Source organism: Callorhinus ursinus, unplaced genomic scaffold, assembly GCF_003265705.2.
Source record: "Callorhinus ursinus isolate GAN/ISIS: 27379988/994484 unplaced genomic scaffold, GSC_fseal_2.0 scaffold1, whole genome shotgun sequence".
Lineage (NCBI taxonomy): Eukaryota > Metazoa > Chordata > Mammalia > Carnivora > Otariidae > Callorhinus > Callorhinus ursinus.
The window spans coordinates 130,919,183-130,943,771 of NW_027397063.1; the positions used below are offsets into that span (position 1 = coordinate 130,919,183).

Below are 24,589 nucleotides of genomic sequence, written 5' to 3' on the forward strand. Positions count from 1 at the left end.
GTCAACAGTTTCAAACTTTGCCCATGTTGGCTGCTTGGCAGGAGATTGGGGGGCTACACCTGTCTTGGATAATACAGAGTTAATCATAGCTTGCCATTAACTTTAAAACAGCTCACAGAGGCCAGTGTATGTAATGTGATCTCTGAATTCCAAAAAATTGGAGCCTTCACATCTACGGTTTCTTGTAAACAGGCTACAGCTCCAGGACCCCAGGCCTATACTTAGCCATCAGGCTCTATTTTAATCTCACTTCCTCTTCAAAATTACTGTCATTCTGCAATGCCAAACATATCTGCCACTGATTATGGAGTCCTTATCAACTCTTGTGATATTCAGCTAATTTTTATGTTACATGAGAATAAGCAGTATGACTGTGTTTTGTTTTTTGAGCACGTGATAAGAGATAAGACTAGGAAATGGTATATTTGATAGTCTATGTATTTAGACTAGTTAATAAATGTGAGATTCAAATTTAAAGAACATCTCTGTACCACTTATGAATGGACCACAAAATCTGGCTGATTTAACTTATATTAGAATAAACCAAAAATGTCTTCTTAAGACACTTGTCAACAGAAACAGACCCAATACGGAGAACAAACTGGTTGCCAGAGGGAAGGGTGTGCGGGGATTGGCAAAATGGGTGAAGGGGAGTGGGAGGTACAGGCTTCCAATTATGGAATAAGTAAGTCATGGGGATGAGAGGTATGGAATAGGGACTATAGTCAATGGTATTGTAATAACTTTGTGTGGTGACAGATGGTAGCTACACTTGAGGTGAGCACAGGGTAACATATAGAGCTATCAAATCACTATGTTGTACACCTGAAACTGACACAATATTGTGTCAACAGTACTTCAATTAAAATAATAAATAAATAAAATTAATTTAAAAATATATAATGTGTATATATTAAAAACAAAAGAAAAGCTTGTCTAAGTATTTCCTCCCCTAAAAGTATTAGTCCTATGCTGAGGAGTCAAGAAGCTCCTTGAAGCCTGGGCTGGTATCCTCAGTTCCCACTATAGTACTTGACATATATGTCATATATGAGGTATATAGGAGGTATCCAGTGGTGACAGAAGGAAGAAGGAAGGAGTTAAGTGCCTTGGTAATGGTCACAGTGAACTGGTAAAGTCTCTAAGATGTTACTAAACAAAGTGTGGGAAACTAGACTGAGTCTATATCATCTCAAGACATGTTCCGGGTATTTGATATGTTTTTTTTGAAATATTTGCTGAGAGCTGCCTTTTCTTTTCATTTCCCTCTTCCCTTAAAAAAACTGGCAAAAAAAACCCACAACAAAACAATAAACTAATTAAATCACTAAAAATCCAACAAGAGCCTGGTATGCTTTAATTACATTCCATTGTATAAATGACTACTGTGCAATCATAAAAACTGATGCAAAGCACATTATGAGTCACACACATATTTAAATTATAGAACATTATATATGGATCACTTCTTTTTTGAAAAAAGAGAGATATATATATACACTTTAAAATATGTATACTTATTTATACAAAGACAAATACCAGAATCTAACAGTGGTTATCTTGGAGCAATGGGATTATAGGTAATTTTTAATTTTTTTATCTGTATTTTAATTTTTTCTGTAATGAATGTATTTACCATAAGAAAAAGTTAGCTCAAGTGTCCATCAGTTGATGAATGGATAAAGAAGATGTGGTATTTATATATAATGCAGTATTATTCGGCCATAAGAAAGAATGAAATCTTGCCATTTGCAAGGACATGGATAGACCTAGAGTATGGTATAATGCTAAGAGAAATAAGTCAGTCAGAGAAAGACAAATACCATATGATTTCACTCATATGTGGAATTAAAAAACAAAACAAATGAGCAAAGGGGAGAGAGAGAGAGACAAATCAAGAAACAGACTCTTAATTATAGAGAACAAACTGATGGTTACTTGGTGGGGGGGGAATTGGTGAAATAAGTGATGGGGATTCAGGAGGGCACTTACTGAGCTTCAGGTGTTATATGGAATTGTTGAATCACTATATTGTACACCTGAAACATACAGTGTTATCACTGTATGTTAACTAACTGGAATTAAAATAAAAACTACAAAAATAAGAAAAAAAATCCAAAAATTTAATTGCTTTCGAGTTAATAAAATATTACTGCATGCTATTAAATGTCTTCAAATCTCTAATATTCTTGCTACATTTTTGAAAATAAGAACTACAAATTTACAAAAAGATGTGGAAAGTGAAGCAAAATTATGAATGAGGAGAAAAATATGTGAACAGTAATGGCCAAAGCCAAAATTCTGGAAGAAGGTACAGTTTGGTCAGGTCTGGCCCTCTAGGGAGAGGGAAGATCAATCATAATGACCACTAATGTGCATTGAGTCCTATTATATTCAAGCATTATGCTTATGCTTTGCATTCTTGAAAGGTTGGAATCATTATCCCTATGTATTGCATAATAACACAGAAGGAAGTTACTTAAAGCTACACACTATTTAATAAGGTTACTGCACTAGAGTTGACAAGATATCGGGAGACCAAAGCAAGAGTGCAAATTTGATCCAGGTAGAGTTGGAGAGATGTTGATAAGCACCAGGTTTCACTGCCATGTTCCTCCTAATCAATATTTGTCCAACACCACTAGGCCAATGGTTGGTTCTTTTACAGGTAAGGCCACAATTAACATCACTTAACACAACAGGTAGGAGAGCAAAGCATTTCATATGGCAGAAAAGATGCATTACCACAAAGGTAATGTGTGGGCAACCGAGCATCAAAGAAAGGGGGATGTCAGCTCAAGGAACTGTGCAAAATCCACAGCCTGTATAAGTTATTCAGTGCTTGCAGTGAGAGATACACAAGAATCACGGTAGGATGCTAGTGGGTTCTTTGTAGTCATAATCTGTCAAGTAGAGGTGAGTGTAAGCAATAAAGCCACACCAAAATTCCAGTCATTCTACTCAGAGGCTAGACAGTCGGCTAGGTTCATGTACTAAGCAGGTCACTCCTGCTTCATCAGCCTAATTTTGTTTTGGCAAAATAATAATCACACATCTTTTTCTCTTTGTAATTTATCACTATCTAAATACCTATCTACATATTTATTGCTATCTAAATACATGTGTGAAGGGTGCCTGGGGGGTTCAGTCGGAAGAGCATGTGACTCTTGATCTTGGGGTCGTGAGTTCGAGCCCTACGTTGGGTGTTGAGATTACTTAAATAAATAAAACTTAAAAAATATATATATGTGTGAATCTTGGTTAAAATCCATCTCCTTTTCCACAGTATATATTCCATGAGGGCAGGGAGTTTCCTCTGTTATTTGTTGTTGTATTCTCTGTAGCTAAAACAACCTGTAACACAGAATACGATGCCAATAATATTTATTGAATAACTGAGTCGGCTGTGTCATGAACATCAAGATGGCACATATGCAGTTGTTAACCAGAAGGTTGCCACTGTGGAGGCGGGGCTGTGATTGAGAATGGCAATGGGATATCTATGGAAATGGACGCCGGGTGGCTGGAGACATGGAACCTAGACATCTCTGAGAGGTTCAGCATGAGGCTCAACTGTGGCAGTCGTCTGTGGTTATGTTGATCAGAGACACCATGAGATATGTTCACTTCTATAAGAGAGATCGTGCATTGGAAAGAAGACTCAAACGGAGCTTTGGTTAAGGACTTCTTTGGCAAAGAAATGAAAGGACAAGACTGACCATGACAAACCCTGTTGTAAGAAAGATGTGGTATGTGCCACTAGCTGTTACGGTGTCCCAGTGATTTTATTTTAACCATAAATTTTAATTTAAATATATCAATTTTAATATATGACTTGTTGAACTGATTAGGGTAACAGGAAGTCAGTGTATATCATGCTGATGGATACAATCAAGAAAAAGAACCAGGATGTGGGTTGAGAGAGAGCAGATCCCAGTGACTAAAGAAAAATGAAAAGATACCTATGTATCTCAGACTACTACCTAACAAGAAAGGTAAAGAAGAATTGAGCAGCAGATCTTCAATGACACTTCACAAGTTTCTACAAGAATCACAGTGGGTGCAAAATTTTAAAAATATGTCCTGGGGCAAAACCGCTAAACATACCCCCAAAGAGTAGCAGTCCTCTGGGGAGGCAGGGAAGCTGCTTTGGGTTCCTTTTATGCTGTAGTTTATCTGCTTATCCTTTGGTTGCCTCTTACTGTAGTTAACCTTTGAAAGACACAAGTTTGAACTGCATGGGTCCATTTATATGTGCATTTTTTTTGGGTAATTGCTGTACAGTACTATAAATGTACTTTCTCTTTCTTATGATTTTCTTAATAACATTTTCTTTCTCTAGCTGACTCTATTGCAAGAATGAATACAGGATTCAATACATGTAAGATACAAAATATGTGTCAATTGACTATGTTATCAGTAAGGCTCTTGGTCAACAGTAGGCGGTTAATAGTGAAGTTGTACAGGAATTTTTGACCACGTGAGAGGTCGGTGCCCCTGAGCCCTCATGTTATTGAAGGGTCAACTGTAGATCCCTTTTGGGTACTGTCCTAGGTATAGTAGGGACAACAAAAAATACAACAGGGCATGGTTGCTGGCATTAAGGGGCTTGCCATCTTCTGTTTTCAGCGGAGTACAGAACGACAAACTGCAGTGTGTTCAAAGTGAAATAAGACGTGAAGAAATGGGCTCAGTTAATCTAGAACATGATTGTTCTTTCTCTTCCTTTCCTTTCTCATCCTCTGCCTATGGAGGTTACCTTGGTCTGCTCTAAGACTTGAGAGAAAAGACCCAGAAAAAGATTCTAATCCTTTTCCATTAAAAAAAAAAAAAAAAAAAAAAGCAGCTAGCACATAACCATGCAAAGAAACAACAAAACAACAAACAACACAATGTTGCTAACTTGTGTGGCCTTGGGCCTGTGTCTTTTTTTGGGGGGGGGCGGTGTCTTAATCTCTCTGACCTTCAATTTCCTTATCATGAAAATAAGAGCATTAGGTTAGAACAGTAGTTTTCAAATGTTTGTTCATTTAAGAATTGGAATTGTTAATAAACCTAATTCACTAGCCTCACCCTAAGCGTTTTGATTCAGAATTCCCTGCAAGAGGACCAGGAATCTGCATTTTAAGCAACCCCCGCAGATGGTGTGATAGAGTCCGCGCTCTGGGGAACACTGCCTGAAATAGCCTGAAAAATCCTGAGTGATCCTACCCGAATGATACTCTGTGTGAGGCATCACCATTACAAAAGGGAACTAGGAGAAATATTAGATACACATCTTGTAATTTCTTTTCTTCCCATTTCTATTTATGTATTCCCATCATAATACATTCACAAATCCTTCAGGAGTTATTTCATAAGTGGTATAATTTAATCTGCATGCAATTCATTCTGCAGTGAGTGAAATCAAAATTATGCTTTTATCAGAAAATGTGGCTTAAACATAACAGTGCAAACTAAGAACAATAATTAACTTGCACTCACAGAGCAGAATGAAAAGTTTCCCCCAAAAAGCATGATTTAGGATTTATGATATGGAGAGTAGCATCTAAGAAGTCAGATGTAGAATATTTCCATTCTCTCACTGCAAACAGGCTTTAGGAGTAGTTGAGCGTTTAATACGCACGCCTATGTGTTAGCAGGCATTCCCGCAGCTCCTCTGTGATCCAGGAACTGGCGTGGAAATATTCCATGGAGAAGTGGAAGGAGAGCAGGAGGCGAAGCACCCACTCTTGGCTGGCGGCTCAGGCAGAACAGGAACTTGGTGACACCTCCGTGGAGACACACATTCCCACACATCTGGATAAGGGGGAAATGGCAGCCAGGTTCTGTATCTTTTGTGCAGCTGCCCTCCCACCCAGCTTTTTCAGGTCGACAGTATTTTTCCTTAACGGCAAAGATGGCTGACTTCATGGCATGGCCGTTCAGTGCTGACTCTCCTTATCCCGTGAGGGGATTTGAATCCAGCTGAAATTACAGCGCTCATTTCTTCAACCGTGGATCTTTGAAATTCAACTACTTCATGATTCCCTTGACAGAGTTCTCCCACCATCTTTCTCCCTCAGCATTTAATCTGTTTCATATTTAAGTTTACTAGAAGTACAAGAGCTTTGATGAGTCCATATTTATTAAATGAAGATCAAAGGCCCTCTTTGCTTTTTTTAGTCTTTTACATCTGTGAGGGATGACATAATATTTCAGATGACAGTCTTTCTTTCCACCGAAGAATGCCTTCATTTTCAAGCATTTGCCTCTTTCTAAGCCTAAATGTTCTCCAAATTGTAAGCATGCTGCCATCACACACGGAATTCCATTCAGTGTTACATTTCGAGAACGCCAGGAATATAACACACCATCATTCTATACTGCCACCAGGATACTGCTTTGTCCCGTTACTTTGCACAAAGGCCTGTGCCTAATAAGACTGGCTGCAGGGCTTATAAGAAGATTTAAGTCAAAGATTGTTATCTTCCTAAGTAGATCTTGTTGAGAAGATGGCTTTTTGCTGCATTATGTTGTTTCTGTCTAATAAAAGATCATCAACAAATTTAAAAGATGGATCACATATAGAGGGAAACACATAAGACAAATGATTACTGTTCCAAATACATAAAGACCTAAAAGGCAGTAAGAAAAGGACAAAGAACCCAATAAAAAAGGGAGCAAAATATATGAATAGGCATTGACAGAATAGGGAACCCAAATGATCAATAAATGTGAAAGAAAACTCAAGCTCACCAGTAATCGGGAAAATACAAAGTGAAGCAACAAAATACTATTTCACACAGATCGTAATGGTAAAAATTATAAAACTTAATAATACTATGTGCAGGCCAGGATGTAGAAAAGCAGAAATCGGGTAAATCGCCAATAGCACTGTTGGCAGTTAACATCTTGGAAAACAATTGGCAATAAATTTGAAAATGTGCATAGTCTATGACTCAGGAGTTTTATTTCTAAGAATATATCCTAGAGAAACTGCACTTACCCACAAGGAGATCTAGATAGCATTGGTTGTAATAGTAATAATAACTGCTTGTCATAAACACTGAGCCATCAAGCTGGTAAGGGAGAAATCAATTGCGGTACTGTTAAGTGATGGAATCTATGCACAGTTAAGATAGTTAAGGTCTATATGTATCAACGTGGGTAAAGTAATGGAAAAAGCAAATTGTAGAACATTATGTGTTATTTATAATGACTTAAAACTGTACAAATCAATATAATTAATAAATAATATAGTAAAAGGAAAAAATAATAAGATAAACTCTAATTTGTTTTTTACATTCTGATTATAGTTGTCTCTGGGGAAGGAGAAAGGGGGATTGGGACTGAGAGAGGGGTCTATAGGGGACTTCAACTTTGTAAGTGCTGTTTTGATTTTCATTAGAAGATAAAGCAAATAAATTAAAATGTTAATGTATTTCACTTTTGAATGGAGAGTACACTGATTTTGTCATATTGTTCTTTGCACTTCTGTGTATTTTTAAAAAATTTTTACAACCAAAACATTAACAAGTAATGGTGGGGGGAGGCTTAACTGGAGAAAGAACACTGCAGGTACCCATGATAATCCTTTGAAACCGTGAGAGTGCTGTGGTGGGGCTGGCCACTCAGCAGAACCACTTTCCTAAAATGCAAATGGTAGAATTTATGAAGCATTCTGAGTATTAATTCCAAGGATCCAAAGACAACTACAAGAAGTGAAGGTATTTGCCTCACAGAAAATTAAAAGAAGTGGGGAAAGGTACAAATTATAGAAATAAAGATATAAAAATTGGTACATTTCCTACATTTGGTTTTTGATCACAGGAATGATTTCTACAATCTTAAGTAACTTACTGATGACTTTGAAGTTCCTGAAAATTCAAAGTCAACAACCTTCCCCAAAGCTATTCAATTTGCCAATTATCTTGCTTTAAGCAACTTGTAGTATGAAGTAATTACTTTAAATTTGACTGAAATATGAACAAATAAAATAGTGCATCTCTTTAGAGCAATCACATACCATAACATGTACAGGCAGATAACTTTTATAAGTGACTGTAGGTAAAAATGAATTAGTGAAGAAATAAAACCATGCAACCCGCTTAGTCTTTGATTTTACAGTCCTGGCAGACATGACAACAGAGCGATATTTTTCTAAGAACAGTAGTGCAAGTGTTACAGTAAATGGTGACTACTACTGGGTTTTAGCATTGGAACTGGGGGCAGGGGATATGGGTCCCTAAAACCCCCATAATGGGGAATGCAGGTCCTGTCTTAAAGGAAGCACAGCTACTAGTCAGCCTCAGCTAAGTGCTGCCATTATGGACACATTGTTGTTGTGTCATTGAATTTACAATATAAGCTGGAATCCAGATTTTTTTTATTAAGTCTACTCACATAATTTTAAATCGTTGGTTGTAAAAGGCTGGAGAAAGCCCAAAATGTGAACTATCATGCACTCAGAGGAATATTATGCACCTGTAGAAAGGATGAGGAAGCCCTTAAGGTACCGATATAGAGTGATCTCCATGATACATCAAGTAAAAAAAGACAAGGTGCAAAACAGTGTCTGTAGAATAGTTGAGTGTCTGTCGTGATGGAAAGGGGGAGTTTTTTTGTTTTGTTTTGTTTTTTGGGGTTTTTTTGCTTATATTTTCAAAAAGAAAAAAAAAATAGACTTAGGATGCCCGGGTGGCTCAGTCAGTTAGTTAAGTGTTTGCCTTTGGCTCAGGTCATGATCCCAGGGTCCTGGGATCGAGGCCCCCATCGGGCTCCTTGCTCAGCGGGGAGACTGCTTCTCCCTCTGCCTGCAGCTCTCCCTGCTTATGCTCTCTCTGTCAAATAAGTAAAATCTAAAAAAAGAAAAGAAAAGAAAAGAAAAGTAAAGAAAAAGAATAAACCCAAATAAGTAAATATGGCTACCTGTGAGGGTGGGTTGGGTAGGAGAAGAGAACAGGGATATAAGCAAGAATTCCGTGACTCCAACTTGTTGTATAGTTTTTTTTTTTTAAGATTTTATTTATTTATTTGAGAGAGAGAGAATGAGAGATAGAAAGCACGAGAGGGAAGAGGGTCAGAGGGAGAAGCAGACTCCCTGCTGAGCAGGAAGCCCGATGTGGGACTCGATCCTGGGACTCCAGGATCATGACCTGAGCCGAAGGCAGTCGCTTAACCAACTGAGCCACCCAGGCTCCCTGTTGTATAGTTTTGACTTTGGAATTATGTAGATGTTCAATCTAAGAAAAACATATTAGATCCTAAAGAAAAAAAAAAAGAAAATCCCTGAAACAAATGAGCCTGTGAATACTGAGCAGGGAGGGACTGGGTATGAGAGTCTCCAACACGTCCGCTTGCTTGATGCCTAGACACCCAGTAGGGAAGCTCACTGTTGGTCTGCCACACCCAACACTTAGACAGTTCTGCAATCAGCCCTCCCAACCAGGGAAGGGACCTGGTGAAGAAATACCCTCCACATTGAGAAAAGCCAAACCAGCTACCTCTTATCAGCTTAGTCCTTAATCATAAATATGGCAGAACAAACATTTAAAGAAAACAAATAGCGTGAAAGAGAAACCAAAATGAACAATATATGATCCAGAAGAAAATAGAGATAGTTATTTAACAAAAGAGACTTCTAGAAAATTTATAATTAGTAATCTTATAGAAATAGAATATTACAATCATTAAGGAAGCACAAGATGATATGAAGGAAAGCAATCATAAAGAGTAGTTGGATATAACAATGATTATCAAAGAATCTACTCAGGAATACCTCAAAGATATTGAGGGTTTGGTTGAGATATAAAGTGAGTATCGCAATAAAGCTAGTCAAATGAATTTTTGGTTTCCCAGTGCGTATAAAAGTTGTCTTTACAATATATCATAGTCTATTAAGTGTGTAATAGCATTATGTCTAAAAATACAAGGTACACACCTTAATTAAAAAATACTTTATTGCTAAAAAATGTTAGCCATCATTTAAGCTTTCAGCGAGTCATAAACTCTTTCTGGTGGAGGGTTTCTCTTGAAGATTGATGGCTGCTGACTGATCAGGTAGTGATTGCTGAAGGCTGGGGCGGCTATGGCAATTTCTGAAAATAAGACAACAATGAAGTTTTCCACATCAGCTGACTCTTCCTTTCATGAACAATCGATTTCTCTGTAGCATATGATGATGTTTGATAGCATTTTACCCATAATAGAACTTCTTTTCAAAATTGGAGTCAATTCAGCTCAAACCCTGCCACTGCTTTATCAACTCAATTTATGAAATATTCTAAATCCTTGTTGCCATTTCAACAATCTTCCCAGCATCTTCACCAGGAGTAGATTCCATCTCAAGAAACCATTTCCTTTGCTCATTCATGAGAAGCAACTCCTCATCCGTTCAAATTTTATGAGACTGCAGCAATTCAGTCCCATCTTCAGGCTCCACTTCTAATTCCAGTTCTCTTGCTATTTCCACCACATCTGCAGTGACTTCCTCCACCAAAGTCTTAAACTCTCAAAGTCATCCACGACAGTTGGAATCAACTTCTTCCAACCTCTTGTTAAATGTTGATATTTTGACCTTTTCCCGTGAATCACAAATGTTAATGGCATCTAGAATGGTGAATCCTTTCCAGGAGGTTTCAATTTCCTTTGCCCAGATCCATCAGAGAAATCGTTATCTATGGCAGCTATAGCCTAAAATATGTGTTTCTTAAATAATAAGACTTGAAAGTCCAAATGATTCCTTGATCCCTGGACTGCGGAATGGATGTTAGCAGGCACAAGAACCTTAATCTTGTGCATCTCCATCAGAGCTCTTGGGGGACCAGGTGCATTGTCAATGAGCAGTAATATTTTGAAAGGAATCTTTTTTTTTTCCTGAGCAGGTCTCAACAGTGGGCTTATAATATTTAGCAAACCATGATGTAAACAGATGTGCTGTCATCCAGGCTTTGTTCCATATATACAGTATAGGCAGAATAGATATAGCATAGTTCTTAAGGGCCCTAGGATTTTCAGAATTGTCAAGGAACATTGCTTTCAACCTGAAGTCACCAGCTGCATTTGTCCCTAAGAGTCAGCTTGAAAGCCAGGCTTTCTCCTCTCTAGCTATGAACGTCCTAGATGGTATCTTCTTTCAGTAGAAGGCTGTGTGGTCTACACTGAAAATCTGTTGTTTAGTGTAGCCACCCTTGTTAATGGTCTTAGCTAGGTCTTCTGGATAACTTGCGGCAGCTTCTACCACTTGCTGCTTCCCCTTGCACTTTTATGTTATGGAGCCAGCTTCTTTCCTTACCCCTCATGAACCAATCTCTGCTGGCTTCAAACTTTTCTTCTGCAGCTTCCTCACCTCTGTCAGCCTTCACAGAATTGAAGAGAGCTAGGACTTGCTCTGGATTAGACGTCGGCTTAAAGGAATGTGTGGCTGCTTTGATTTTCTATCCAGACCAGTCAGACTTTCTGCATATCAGCAACAAGGTTGTTTTGCTTTCTTATTATTTGTGTGTTCATTAGAATTTTTAATTTCCTTCAAGAAATTTTCTTTGCATTCACAACTTGGCTGTTTGGTATAAGAGGCCAAGCTTTTGGCCCATCCTTGCTTTTGACATGCCTTCCTCACTAAGCTGAATCATTTTTAGCTTTTGATTTAAGGTGAGAGACGTGCACCTTTTCCTTTCACATGAACACCTCAGAGGCCGTTGCAGGGTTATTCATTGGCCTAATTTCAATATTGTGTTTCAGGGGACAGGGAGGCCCAAGAAGAGGGAGAGGCAAGGGAACAGCTGGTTGGTAGAGCAGTCAGAACACACACATTTGTTAGGTTGCTGTCTTCTCTACGGGTGCCATTCATAGCACCCCAAAATAATTACAACAGTAACATCAAAGATCTTGATCACAGATCACCGTAACAAATATAATGAAAAAGCTTGAAACATTGCCAGGATTACTTAAAGGTGACACAGAGACACAAAGTGAGCAAATGCTGTTGAAAAATGGTGCTGATGGACTTGCTGGAAGCAAGGTTGCCACAAACCTTCAGTTTGTAAAAAATGCAATGTCTGCAAAGCATAATAGAGTGCAATGAAACAAGGTATGCCTGTATATAGAAAACTTAAGAAACAAAAATGGCTAATAAACACGTGAAAAATTGTTTAACCTCACAACTAATCAAGGAAATGTAACTTAAAACTAGATATTTTTCATCCATGAGATGGGCAAATACAACATTGCTGTTTTACTAATTGTCTTAGTTTAGGCTGCAATAACAAATTACCATAGACCAAGAGGGTTAACCAACAAACCTTTATTTCTCACAATTGTGGAAGCTGGAAGTCTGAAATCGGGTTGGGTTCTGGGTGAAGGCCCTCCCCTCTTCTGGGTTTATAGATAGACCTCTTGTGTCCTCACAGGGTGGGAAGCAGAGAGAAGCAGCAAGCGCTCTTAGGGGCACTCATCCCATTCATGAGGGCTCCACTTTCATAACCTATTTCCCAAAGGCCTCCCCAGCTAATACTACCACATTGGGGCTTAGGATTTCAACATAGGCCTTGGTAGGGGGAGTGGAGAGGGGGGACACAAATACTTAGTCCATAACAGTAATCTAATGCTGTATAAACAAATCACTCCCAAAGTGTCTTTTTATAAAAATCAATTAGCTATAATGGTTTTCTGGGCATTAGGAATTCAGTAGTGGTTGGGTTGGCATTTCCATCTCGAGGCATCTCATTCTCATGAAGCTAGTCACTGAAGGCTGGAGAATCCACTTCTACAGCTGGAAGGTTGGTGCTAGAGGTTGGAGGGAGCCTCTGGTCCTCCCCATAGAGTGGCGTTAGGGCATGGCAATGGATTTCCTCCAGAGTAAGCAATATTAGCAAGCAAGGTTGTTTATGATAAAGCCTCAGAAATCCCACATGGTCACTTTTACCATATTCTATTGGGCACACAGGCCAGCTCTAATTTAGCGTGCAAGGGACAACACAAACACATGGAGGCAAGGCTCATTGAGAGTTGGCTACCACAACTGCAGTACGTGGTTTTGGCAAGAATGGGAGGAAATGGGTGCTCTCAAGCACTCTCAGTGAAGTGTGTAAATTGATGTACCTCCTTTAGAAAATGATGGAACGGTAGATAGGTTAAGATTAAAAATGCACATATCTTTGCATATATTCTGTGTGAAAGAAATAGGTTCACTGCAGTGTTTGAAATAACAAAAAAGGGAAAAACTTAAATATCTGTAAATAAGGGAATAAAGGAGTTAAGAAGAATGTGGCAGATCTATGGCCAACCATGTAAAGATTTCTTTAGACATGTTGTTAAGAACACAAGCAAAGAAAATACACTTCTACTTACATAAAAAGACAAAGACCCAATACATGAAAACTGATTTTGTGTGTATGTGTACATGTATGAATACAAAAATCTCCAGGAAAGCTCTGGAAAAACACATGTAAACATTTTTGGCAGTGACTTCTGTAAATGGTGTAGTGTGGGGAGCACTTTTACTTTATTGTCTTTTTTGAATTTTTTTTAACAAAAACGGCTTTAACAATTTAAACATTTAAAATCAGTAAATAACAGACTTTGACAACCCAAAATGCTCTCTCCCAATAAAGAATATGGGCTTCAGTGGTTAGACTTTATGATACTTATTTTAGCTCTTCAGAGGCCCTTTCTGGCTCACTTGTAGATTTCTAGTTGCTGCTGCAATTGTGTTGCTGTCGGAGCAAGTCTTTAGAAAATTAAGAGAGCAAGGTCTCACCTTCTAAGTCTGTATTCATTGTGGTGTTGTAATGATAGGGAATGACATTAAAATGCTGCTGGCTCCTCTTAGCCTCTCAGTTTCAAAATACATACAATGTCACTAGGCCTAGCAAACGATGCCACTATGATCGAATGAGACACTGAAGTCATGGGCACTCATTAGACACTACAAAGGTGACCATTATTAGTTTAGGTCCATTCTAAATCTCTTATCAGGAATAAAGCACTGTTTTGGGCCATATAAAAATGTGACGGTAATACACGCTAAGTGGAATAAAACCAATCATGACTTGTGTTGGTTTATTCTTATTCTCTTTCCCCCAAGAGTGTTTAAGGAAGGAATGTCACCTGAGTCAGTTATTAGCTTAGAAGAGCATATTCACTTGGACTATAAAATCAACATACAATTTATTGTTACAGAGGAAAAAAATTATTAAAAAAATTTTCAAACACCAAAGCATCCATATCTAGAACAATCTGTCATCAAATTACAATAAATTTGTTCTCCAGGAAAGCTTATAGGTAGAAAAATCACTGATTCTAATATCAGTTTTAACATCTCAACTTGAACATTCCTATCGAAGTATCTATATTCGTGAAACACCCACTAAAACAGCAACTCATTGTTTAGACAGGTCATTTAACTTCTCTGGGTTTGAGTTTCCTCAGTGAAAAGTGAGAAGTCTGGGTGAGATGATCACCAACAACCTTTCCTATTCCAAAAGTCCACGATAAACCGTGCTCTAACCCTCCTTTAACGTGAGGCACTTTTCCTTGTAAACTGATAAAACTCACAATTTTCTCAGTTGTAGCTTCTTGTTCATCTTGAGAATGTGAATTCCAGCACAAGTACTTTTTTAAACCGCCCTCCACCCAAACTCACTGTAACCAAAAGCAGACTGTAAAACTATCATGATGGGACTTGACCTGAAGCCAGAGTAGAAAGCCTTTTTGGAACAATGAGCAACGGCAGTAGAAAGCTGCTCAACCAGACAGAGCCTGTTTCCAGAAGGTGGTGCAGTTACGCCCTCAGTGCTCTGGCATTCACTCTAGGCACAAGGCACCATGTACTCCTAAGTGAGAAGATCCTAAAGGACTGCTACATAAGCTGAGCTCTGATATTAGTGCCACTGTGAGGGGGGTCTGCCCGATCAGCCCCTCTTTGCCTGTTCCTTTGGCCTTACCAGTTTACCGTCACTTAGCTTTCTTTATATGTTACCGAGAATTGTTTTGCTCTGTAACTTCTGTACTATTGCCAATATTTTCTGTATAATAAAATATTATTATGTACTGGGTACCCTAGGGGTTGAGACTCTCATGGAATACATTTAAAAGTGTGCAACTACTTTTCCTCTTCAACATTTCATCTCTATAAAAATAAGACATTTGAACTTGAATCATTTTTCTGCTTACAGCCATAGTAAAAATTAGAATGTACTCTTTTCACAGCTGAGGGACATTCAGTCGAGACTGACATTTTTCTTACATCTTTATGCTTGCCAATCTCTCGGTTTTCTCATGAGGGATAGGAAGGTTGGGCCACCTGCTCATCACAATACTCATGTGCCAGTACCAGACACCTCAAGACAGGTAAAGAGTCAAGGCTCTCCAATTTTATGTATTTGGCCACATATGAAGCGATGATCCACTCAGGAGAATTCCAGAAAATTTTTTAATATTCAAGACTCCTACCTTTAGAGGCATGAACATTTTCTTGAAATGTAACTTTTTAGAAAGAAACTGATCCTCAACAGTTTGACTACAAAGAAAAAAGCAAATATAAGACCTTTGTTCAGGATCTTAGTGCATTTTTTAATAATGCACACGAATGTTCTACTGAGTCGCACAGGGTGAGAATCTCTGAGAATGTACTTTTATTGTATGAAGAGTTGAGAGCTCACTGCAGAACATCACAAAGAGTGAGAGTACAGGAGCTGTGTCCTTCTCTCCTCTGCCTCCTTCGGTGCTATCACAATGCTTGCACACAAACGCTTAACATATACTGTACAATCTAGTTACACAGTTTCAAAGACAGGAACAGATCTTTATTCAATGAGGTAGATAGAAATACTCAAAAGTAAACTCAAAAGTAAAGCATATTCTGAAACGTCCACACATGGATTTATAATGTATTTCTGAACATACGCAATAAATGTTTTCATAACTCGTCTATTCCAACAATTTTCAATGTTTAGCATACTTATTAAAGATTCTTATTTAGCCAAAGTAAACACTAAAATGATATAAGGCAAAATAATTCATTTTATTTCTTAAATGCCTATGTATTTACAATCATAAAAATGTTCATGCATTATAACTTATGAGATACTATACTTTCACACTTATTAAAAATCTTAGGAAATCTAATTACTTACGAAGAAATTAATGGCTGATCAAAAATGTCATATAACTACTCTTAGCTTAAGATTATATCATAATCACGAATAGCATTTCATCATGAATACCTTCATTTTACTTTTAAAACTATACTTAAGAGTTTTTAGATTAAAATCTCATATTGAGGCAATAAGACTTTACTTCAAATTACAGTCACATATGGAAGGGAGCTTTTAATTCAAGGTTTCATTATGGTCCATAGTATAAAGATATATTTTCATGAGGGGTACATGATAGATAGCTAGCAAAAGAAATACGCTAGCAGAGGGTAGTAAATTGCCAACTACGCATGCACTGAACTGAACCAACAGACTACTTTAGAACATGGTAAGTCCTTGATTATTGCCAGCTTTTCTATAATGTTCAGGTTCTCAAAGGTCACTGAATTTTATAATTATCTCCAAACAATTTTCTTCATGGTCATTTAAGCTTTGTCTAAACAGCTGGGTATGTTGCCAAGCAACAACACCATCTCCTCTGCTTAATTTTGCTTCCAAAATAACTTCAGTGGCACCAGAAAAATCATGATAGGAGCGGAGAGTTTTATCTGTTGGAGGAAAAAAAAAAAATTAACACTTTGCTTTTAGTAACTTAAAGAATATAAAGAAATAGTTTTGGAATACATATTTTATACCTAACCTGTAGGTACAATCAACCCTTAAAAAATAAATATAAATTTTTCCTTATAGAGGAAATATGTCCTTTGAAACAAAGAAATGGCTTTTCTTCATTTGTGTTTCACAATAAAAAACACAAACAGTTCTATTAGAATGAGGTTATACAAGTTTTAATTTTATTTACTTTTTTTGCGCAGTAGTATGAATGACTCTTGGGTATGAAAAGCCCAAATAAGTGCAATTATTTTTCAGAGTGTTAAATATACTCATCATGATTAATTCTCCAGTCAAATGCTTACCGCCTGACAGTTCTACTTGGGCTGTTTCAGATCGCAATTTCCACTGTATTGTTCCAGTCTGAAAGGTTTGACTACTTGTTCTAATGGAAATGCTATCTACTTTTAGGCCAACTGACCCACACTCAAACTTCCAGGATATATAAGCATAAGATGATCCTTCCCTTCGGGCTAAATATACCTACAAAGGAGGAGGAGAACAAAGAATTGTCATAAATAATAAAACAGTGCAGAAAACACATATAGTCAAAGTCTTACTGTCATAGGGTACTATATACAAATGATTACTAAAAACCTAATTTCTTCTCCACTGAGAAGATTTTCACTGTTAACATTTTGCATTTCATCAGCAATTTTTCCTATAGTGTATTTTGCTCTGGAAGAAAGATACTTGGATACAGGTGCCCCAAGAAATACAGCCCTAAGAGGTAGATGTTAACCAAATTTTAGTAAATCATATTTTCTTTTAAATTAGTTAAGTCTAGCTATTTAACATGAGCTTTATGATGGGTCCTTGCTGAAAATGAGGAATCCTCTTAAATGCAATTATTCTTTATCTTCTTTTCTAAGTCTGGATTTTCAGATAAGCTTTCCTAGAGCGAGATGGGCCATCTACCTAAGTCAAGAAAATAACTCAGTCATTGTTAAGTAATGGTTTAATATGTAGTATTCATGCTGCCTCTCTACATAGTATGCTCCCATTCCTTCATTATCAGTGACTCTTACCACTTTAAATGTATACTATTTAAGGCATCCAAGTTTACTGGCTGCTTCCAGCTCATCTCCTCTCATAGTTTCAAGTACATTCTTGAAGATGTGGACGTGAACATTGACATCCACAGCCTTGGTCTTTCACAGGTAATTCCATTCACCCAGGCCCAAACCCCTAAAAATTTGTCTCTTTAATCACTTATCCCTGATGCTCAAATTCACACAATAACTCATGCATTTCTTTGAAATAAATCTCAAAAAAAACCCTTTCCTCATTTATACCACACTTACCACTATAGTCATGACTTTATGCTCATCTCTCTCCAACTGCCTAATTAATGTTTTTAAAAGCCCACTTCCTTCTTATCATTTGCATGGTCTAGAATGTACAGCAAGCAACTGGCTCGAGCTTTAAATCCAAACTCTCAGCTTTCACAGTGCTCCAGAATTTCACCCCACTGTGAACTGCCAAAAATTCTTTACCCAAATGTAACTTCTATCAGGTGTATACTTAGTATGATCTTAATCAAATCATAAGTTTTCTGGGGGCAGAGGCTCTGGATTCATATGGGTTTAATAAATAGCATTTAAGTATGAAAAGTCTGCATACACACATATTCTTTTAGAAACCTCTTACTTCTTGGGACAAATAGAAGTACCATATGATACATCCGCCATGGAAATGTCCTACTACCTGTTTTTAGTCATCAAGTAAAAAAATCAATCGCTGCTAGCATTCTATTGATATTCTATTCTATTTCACAACCTATAGTTTTTCTTCCAGGTTAAATATGTCAGCTAATTTAATTGGAAAGTTTTTAGAATCAGTGAGCTGGAGGTTATCAATAACTAAAAACAATCACTCCCCAAGGAAAATGATTTGAACTCTCTAGACTAGATTGCACTGTATGGCACATCTAGATGTATGGAAGTGCTGACTGCTCCACTCAAGTTTAGGGCAATTTCACTATAAACTCCTCTAATGCCCACATATTCCTACTGCAGTGTTTCTCCTACACCTGGGGCTGAGGACTGACCAGTGCTCCCTGGGAGTCACTGGTTCCATCTACCCTAAACTACTGGCCATCTGTGGATTATCTGTAATTTAACTACTATATCAAAGCCATGCCTAGTAAAGGGGATTAACTGGAAAAGGCGAGCCAAACAGTAGGGTTATTGGAAGAAAGGTGGTTGGAAGAAATTAAAAGACTGGGAAAAGTAATCTTAAGACAAATACACTCAGATTTATGTCTCAGTATATACTTTTTTACGTCTTGTAACTTTTTTAGAGTTCAGTAGTTTCAAATGATCCCCTCCCCCCAAAGGTGTGGGCATAAAATATGACAGATTGAAGTCAGGTTAATTTCAAATTCCTAGCTTACCCCCAGAATTGTCTTAGTTATATACCACACGGGTCTGGGCCACAGCTGTGGTTTTAACTGTCATAAGAAGGTTTATAATAGCTGTTGAACATGTCTGAGACAATTGCTTGTTCTAAAATTTACATTTTTCAGTTGTAAGGGCATCAGTTTTTAAGACTCTAAAAAGTTAAAGGATAGGCTAGAATTCATCATGGAATTCTTAAATGCTTAAACAAACACATTGTGAACAAATAAAAGGTCTCTTAGGCTAAAGAAACAGTGTATGGAAATAAAAGACTCTACTGATATTGAAAATTCATGTCATCTTTTTCTCACAATATATTCTGTCTACCATTTTAACCAACTAATTTTCACTCAGCATTTTTGGAGGTAGAAGTTATCAAGAATATGTATACTCAGTTTGATAACTGAAATGTGCCCAAACAGTAAGATTTATACAAATACCCAACTGGAGTCCTTTCTATGTGTAATAGCAACAGAACCAGTAATTATAATTTATTTAGGAGAAAAAAAGTACTTTATAAACTTTCAAATATTCAATTGTTTGGTCTAGAGAAAGTAGAGAAAGAATTTTTTTTTTTTAAACTATTGGATGTTCCTTACTTCTTGGGTTATCTTAGGCAAATTTTTGGCTGTCGGCTTTTTAATTCATTGGTGCCATTTACTGTGTGCAGTTCTACATGTTTGGTCTTGCAGTTTCGGGGACTACCAAGAGCTACCTTACTTTAGTAGCAGGAAGAGTAAAATCAGAAGTCATGGAGTTTACCCCCTACAGACTTGAAATCTATACAGCACCCCACACCCTCCCTCTAGTGACCCATCCCTCCCCTTTTTTTGGCAACTGTAAGGCATACAGTACAGGCAGATCACAATCTGTGGGTGACAATGAGACCAGTCTGTGTATGGCTTAAGGTCTCAGCTATGCCACTAACAATGCACACAATGGAAACTTATCCTTTGGGTTATGGCTGTGACCACTATTTTCAAGACTGAGAACAATATGCATGTGAGCTTCTTTATGCTTTATGTTTTTCACATTCTACAGAAGATCCTTACTTAAAGATTTTCTGATTACCATATGCCAGGCTGTTCTGTCTACTGCTATGGTTTTCTGGAGGTTTGGTTTGTACTGCACTGTTGAAGCTGTTCTTTGCTCTGCTCTTAAAATGATTTTTCTGCTTAGCCTGTTAAGATTAACTCTAGTTAAAAAAAAAATTAAGTTTACTGTACAACAGACACATATTCCTACACATATCTAGCAGAACTGCATTTCAATAGATTTTAATTTAATGCTAGTAAATTGGTATTGCTCATGATTCTTTGTGGTTATTTCATTTTATCACTGAAATCAAACATAAATCACTGTCAGTCCCCACTGTATTTACATCTTTCTCTATTACGCTTATTTTTTCTATTTGTAGCCTCTGTAATTACCTCTGGATCATAAATGTGATCATGTCCTTCCCTTGCCTGAAATCTTTCATGGTTTCCTGTTACATAACTGCAAGGTAATCAGAGTCCTTGGGACCTGACCACTGTTCGCCCCTCGTCTCATTTCCCACTCTTCCCCATTATTTCCTACTACATCCTCTTCCCTAAATATACCAGACGTTTCTCACCCCAGTGCTTTTGCACATGCTGTATCTCCTGCTCCCTTCTTCTATAGCCTATCTCCACACTGAGAAACTCTCCTGCTTCCTTCTCCAAAAGCCTATTCAGGTATTACTTCTTCTGCAAGGTCATCATCTCGGACTCAAGAAGGGATAGTGGTTCTTCATTCTGTCTTCTTTCCCTTAGAGTCATGTACAGACCCGTATTTTTCTAGCACTTATTTCACTAATCTGAACAACTGGTCCACATGTCTTTCTCCTCCAGTAGTCTATGCTCACCTTGAGGCTTGACTCCTAATTTATCATTACATCCTAAGGGTCAAGCACAATGTCTGACAATGCATGTTTACCGAATGACTAAATGAATCAATTCTTGACATAATACCATGCACCAAAAAGTGCTAAAGTGACTCTAGTGACAAAGATGACACTTTGCAAAAAGTACTTAAGAACATGCCAAGGGATAGTCTGAATGAAGAGAGAGTATCTTTGACACTCTATACAGTCTGAGGGTGGTGTAGAATTTATGCCACATGCATTCATTCTTTCTTACATTCAGCAATCTTTACTAAACATTTATCAGGCACTATGCTAGACATATGCATACTGAGAGTACAAGTGAGTAAAAAAAGACAAAGCCTTTTGAGAATGCTTACAATTCCAGTAGGACAATCTATTCTTACACAAATTTGTTAAATAAATGTCGTGAAGAAGAGGTACATGTACGGTGAATAAATAAAGGGGGAAATGGATCCAGTTAGCTGGGACTAGAGGGAGTGAGGCTTACACCAAGTTCCAAGCAAAGGAGTAAGTGAATCTAACACAAAGGAAAGTAAAAGGGGTTCTGTACAGAAGGAAGAAGGGCAGTGCCGCTGTAATGTAGAGCAAGGGGGTAGCATTGTGCAAGGCAAGGCCAGAGAAGAAGGCAGAGGCCAGACTCAGAAGAGACTTATTTCTTACCCTATGAGCACTCAGTAATGACTGGGGTTTGGAAAATGCTTTTCTGGCTTAACAGCATGGAAAACAACTGTGAGATGCCTGAAGACTAATTAGGAGGCTATTAACACTTTTATCAAGGTGTTGTCATTTGCCTCCTAAAAGATGTATTGGTCTTCTTGATTCAGCTTTTTATATTCTTTCCAAATAAGACATCACTGAACAGTGTATTTGCCAAATAGTAACATTTAGTAAGTCTCCCTGTTCCTGGGAGGGTAACTCTTTGAGAGGGTAAGAATCTGTTCTAAATATCTGAGGGCAGACTGCATGTGATCTGTCATGATTCCAGGCTGGAGGTTACTGAGGAAAGGTGTGGTGGGGAATAGGCTTCTTCTATTTAGTGGAGCTAGAGAATCCCTAAATGGGAACATGCTAATACAAAACTAAAAATACTGACTTAGGTGGAAAATTCAATGTTTCAATGGCAATATATTACTTCTGAGTTACTAGACTCTGTAAGTGTAATTAAGATTCTAATATTTTCTTCATATTATAACTTGAGTCATTCAACTTCTAAAAGTGATGTCCTTTGTACACATATATCAAGGCATAAACTTTGAGTGGGAGCCTGTTTTTTACTTAATGGCCTCTGCATCTCATTTACATTATTTAAATCTTACTCATAAATATACCGTCTGGCCACAATGGTCTATTTAGAGAACTCCAAAACATGCCATGTACTGCATGCTTTTCCCCTACTGTTCCCTTGCTTTATGAACACCTACTCATCCTTCAGCGTCCAGCTCAAATGTTGCCTGCTCTGCGGAGCTTTCCCCAACTCCCACAGCCGGAGCTAATTACTCCCTCCTTGGTGTTTCCATAGCAATGTGTTGATATCCTTATTATAGCACTCTGCATCGTGGGTAAGACGGCTGTTTATGCTTCAGCTTCCCCTGTTAGATTGTGAGGGCAGAAACCGTATCTTTATCTTTTTATCCATGTCGCTGAGAACAACGCCTGACATAACAGGCATTCAGTAAATGTTTGCTGATGAACAAATGAGTAAGGCAGAGAAGAACTATCCCAAAGAATCGACCTGTTTCTCACCACACCACATCTTCTTCAGAAAGTCATTATTTTCTCCATTAACTTTCTCCATTAACACTGCTGGTAAGGAAGAAAGGCATACTCTTTCTTCAGTTCCACAAGGATAGCTTAGTCCTTGGATAAATAACATGTCTATCCCATCCTGCTTTCTGTTCAGAAGAATCTTTAGGCTAAGGATAGTCTTCCAGAGAAGTTCATCCTCTCTCATCAACAATATAATCAATTACAGATATACACATCTTAAAATTTTCAATTTGATCTTGCTCTATTTTTTATGTTCAACTCAAGAAGAAAATTCCTAAACCTACAATTTTAATAATGTTGTAAGCTATTCTTAGTTTAATACAAAAAGATCATCAATATAAGCACCAAGGTAAATTTCAGAACAAAAACATATGACTGGAAAAAAAAAAGGCAAGGATCTTATCTCTGTATGTCTTCTGTATTCTGACTAATGCCTAGAACAGTGATAAGCATAAACACTAGCAGCTGTTAACCCGTGACTTACTTTTAAAATCTAGCCAATGTGTCTTACAAATGAGAAACTTCCCTTCCCACTCAAACTTTAAAAGCTCCCTATAAGCTGATTAACTCCTATGAAAATCTATCAATAGCATGGCTCGATCTACTGAGGTCATGTGAATAGTTCTGTGTTCATTTCTGGTGCATATCTAAGGGGAGGGCAGTTTAAAGGCAAAGCTTCTTACTTGTAACAGATAACCTGTGCCGACAGCGCAGGTTGGTGTAAGTAAACTACTATAGTCCTAGCATCCATTCCTTTATTCTTTAGGGCACGGAGAAGAAATAACCAATATTGCTGTTTAATCATCCACATTCTTTTTTTTTTTTTAAAGATTTATTTATTTGAGAGAGAGAATGAGAGAGAGAGAGCACATGAGAGGGGGGATGGCCAGAGGGCGAAGCAGACTCCCCACCAAGCAGGGAGCCCGATGCGGGACTCGATCCAGGGACTCCAGGATCACGACCTGAGCCGAAGGCAGCTGCCCAACCAACTAAGCCACCCAGGTGCCCAATCATCTACATTCTTATGAAATGAAAGTATGTTAAATTTAGATTGAATGTTAGAGTCCCCAGTAGCCTGCATTTAGTAGGTAATCAATAAGTACCTGTGAAGGAATTAAATACCACTATATTTTATATATTCAGGCAAACACTAGTCATGAGTTGGTCACACACTTATTTTCCCCATGAGTGAATTAAGTTCAGCCTCTTTGATGAAAATGGATGCTTTCCTTGATACAAATGCACAAATTTCTTAGGGACTTTTGATTAAACAAATGTTGGAAGCAGGATTTTCTTTTACAGGTTTGAAGATCACTAAAATTTTGATATATTAGTTTTCACATTATACACAACTGAAATAATCTACATTTGTTTAAACAATGACAAAGTTTTTAAACAGTTTCATGCATGAAATTACCATGTTCCAGTCTGTTTCAACTTTTCTGAATATGGATTCCATTTTCCACACACCATTCTCCCATCCAGAAATGGTCTGATTATTATTTGAAACTCGGACGTAACTATCTTTCACAACATTATAACAAAGGTGGAGCTGTTTCAAAATCTTCTCATTTTCAGAGGGGATGAACAGGGTTTCTTTTCTCTTAAAAAGAAAGCAGAATTAGTTTTCAAAATAATGGAAGACTATATATGAGGAACTGCTATGTACAGTGGTAAGAGCTTCCTTCAGCTTGAAAATGAAGAGTTGGTGCCATTAAAAAATTTGGAAAATATTTTATAGGTTAAATAGGATTAGTATGATGTGGATA

General features: G+C 37.6%; 1 protein-coding gene across 2 annotated transcripts in view; it reads right to left on the reverse strand.

The window, feature by feature from the left end:
- Positions 1–16,284: 16,284 nt before the first annotated feature.
- The window catches only part of NGLY1 (N-glycanase 1), a 56,012-nt gene continuing 47,707 nt past the window's right edge, over positions 16,285–24,589 (reverse strand). Inside the window, exons 10-12 of one of the 2 annotated variants that reach the window (XM_025883086.2) lie at positions 24,238–24,423; positions 17,054–17,231; positions 16,285–16,684 (exon numbers count right to left, since the gene is read on the reverse strand). In XM_025883086.2, coding sequence (XP_025738871.1) covers positions 16,509–16,684; positions 17,054–17,231; positions 24,238–24,423 — 540 coding nt within the window. In that variant the 3' untranslated portion in view covers positions 16,285–16,508. The remainder of the gene's footprint in view (positions 16,685–17,053; positions 17,232–24,237; positions 24,424–24,589) is intronic. The other variant, XM_025883094.2, reaches the window with a different exon arrangement.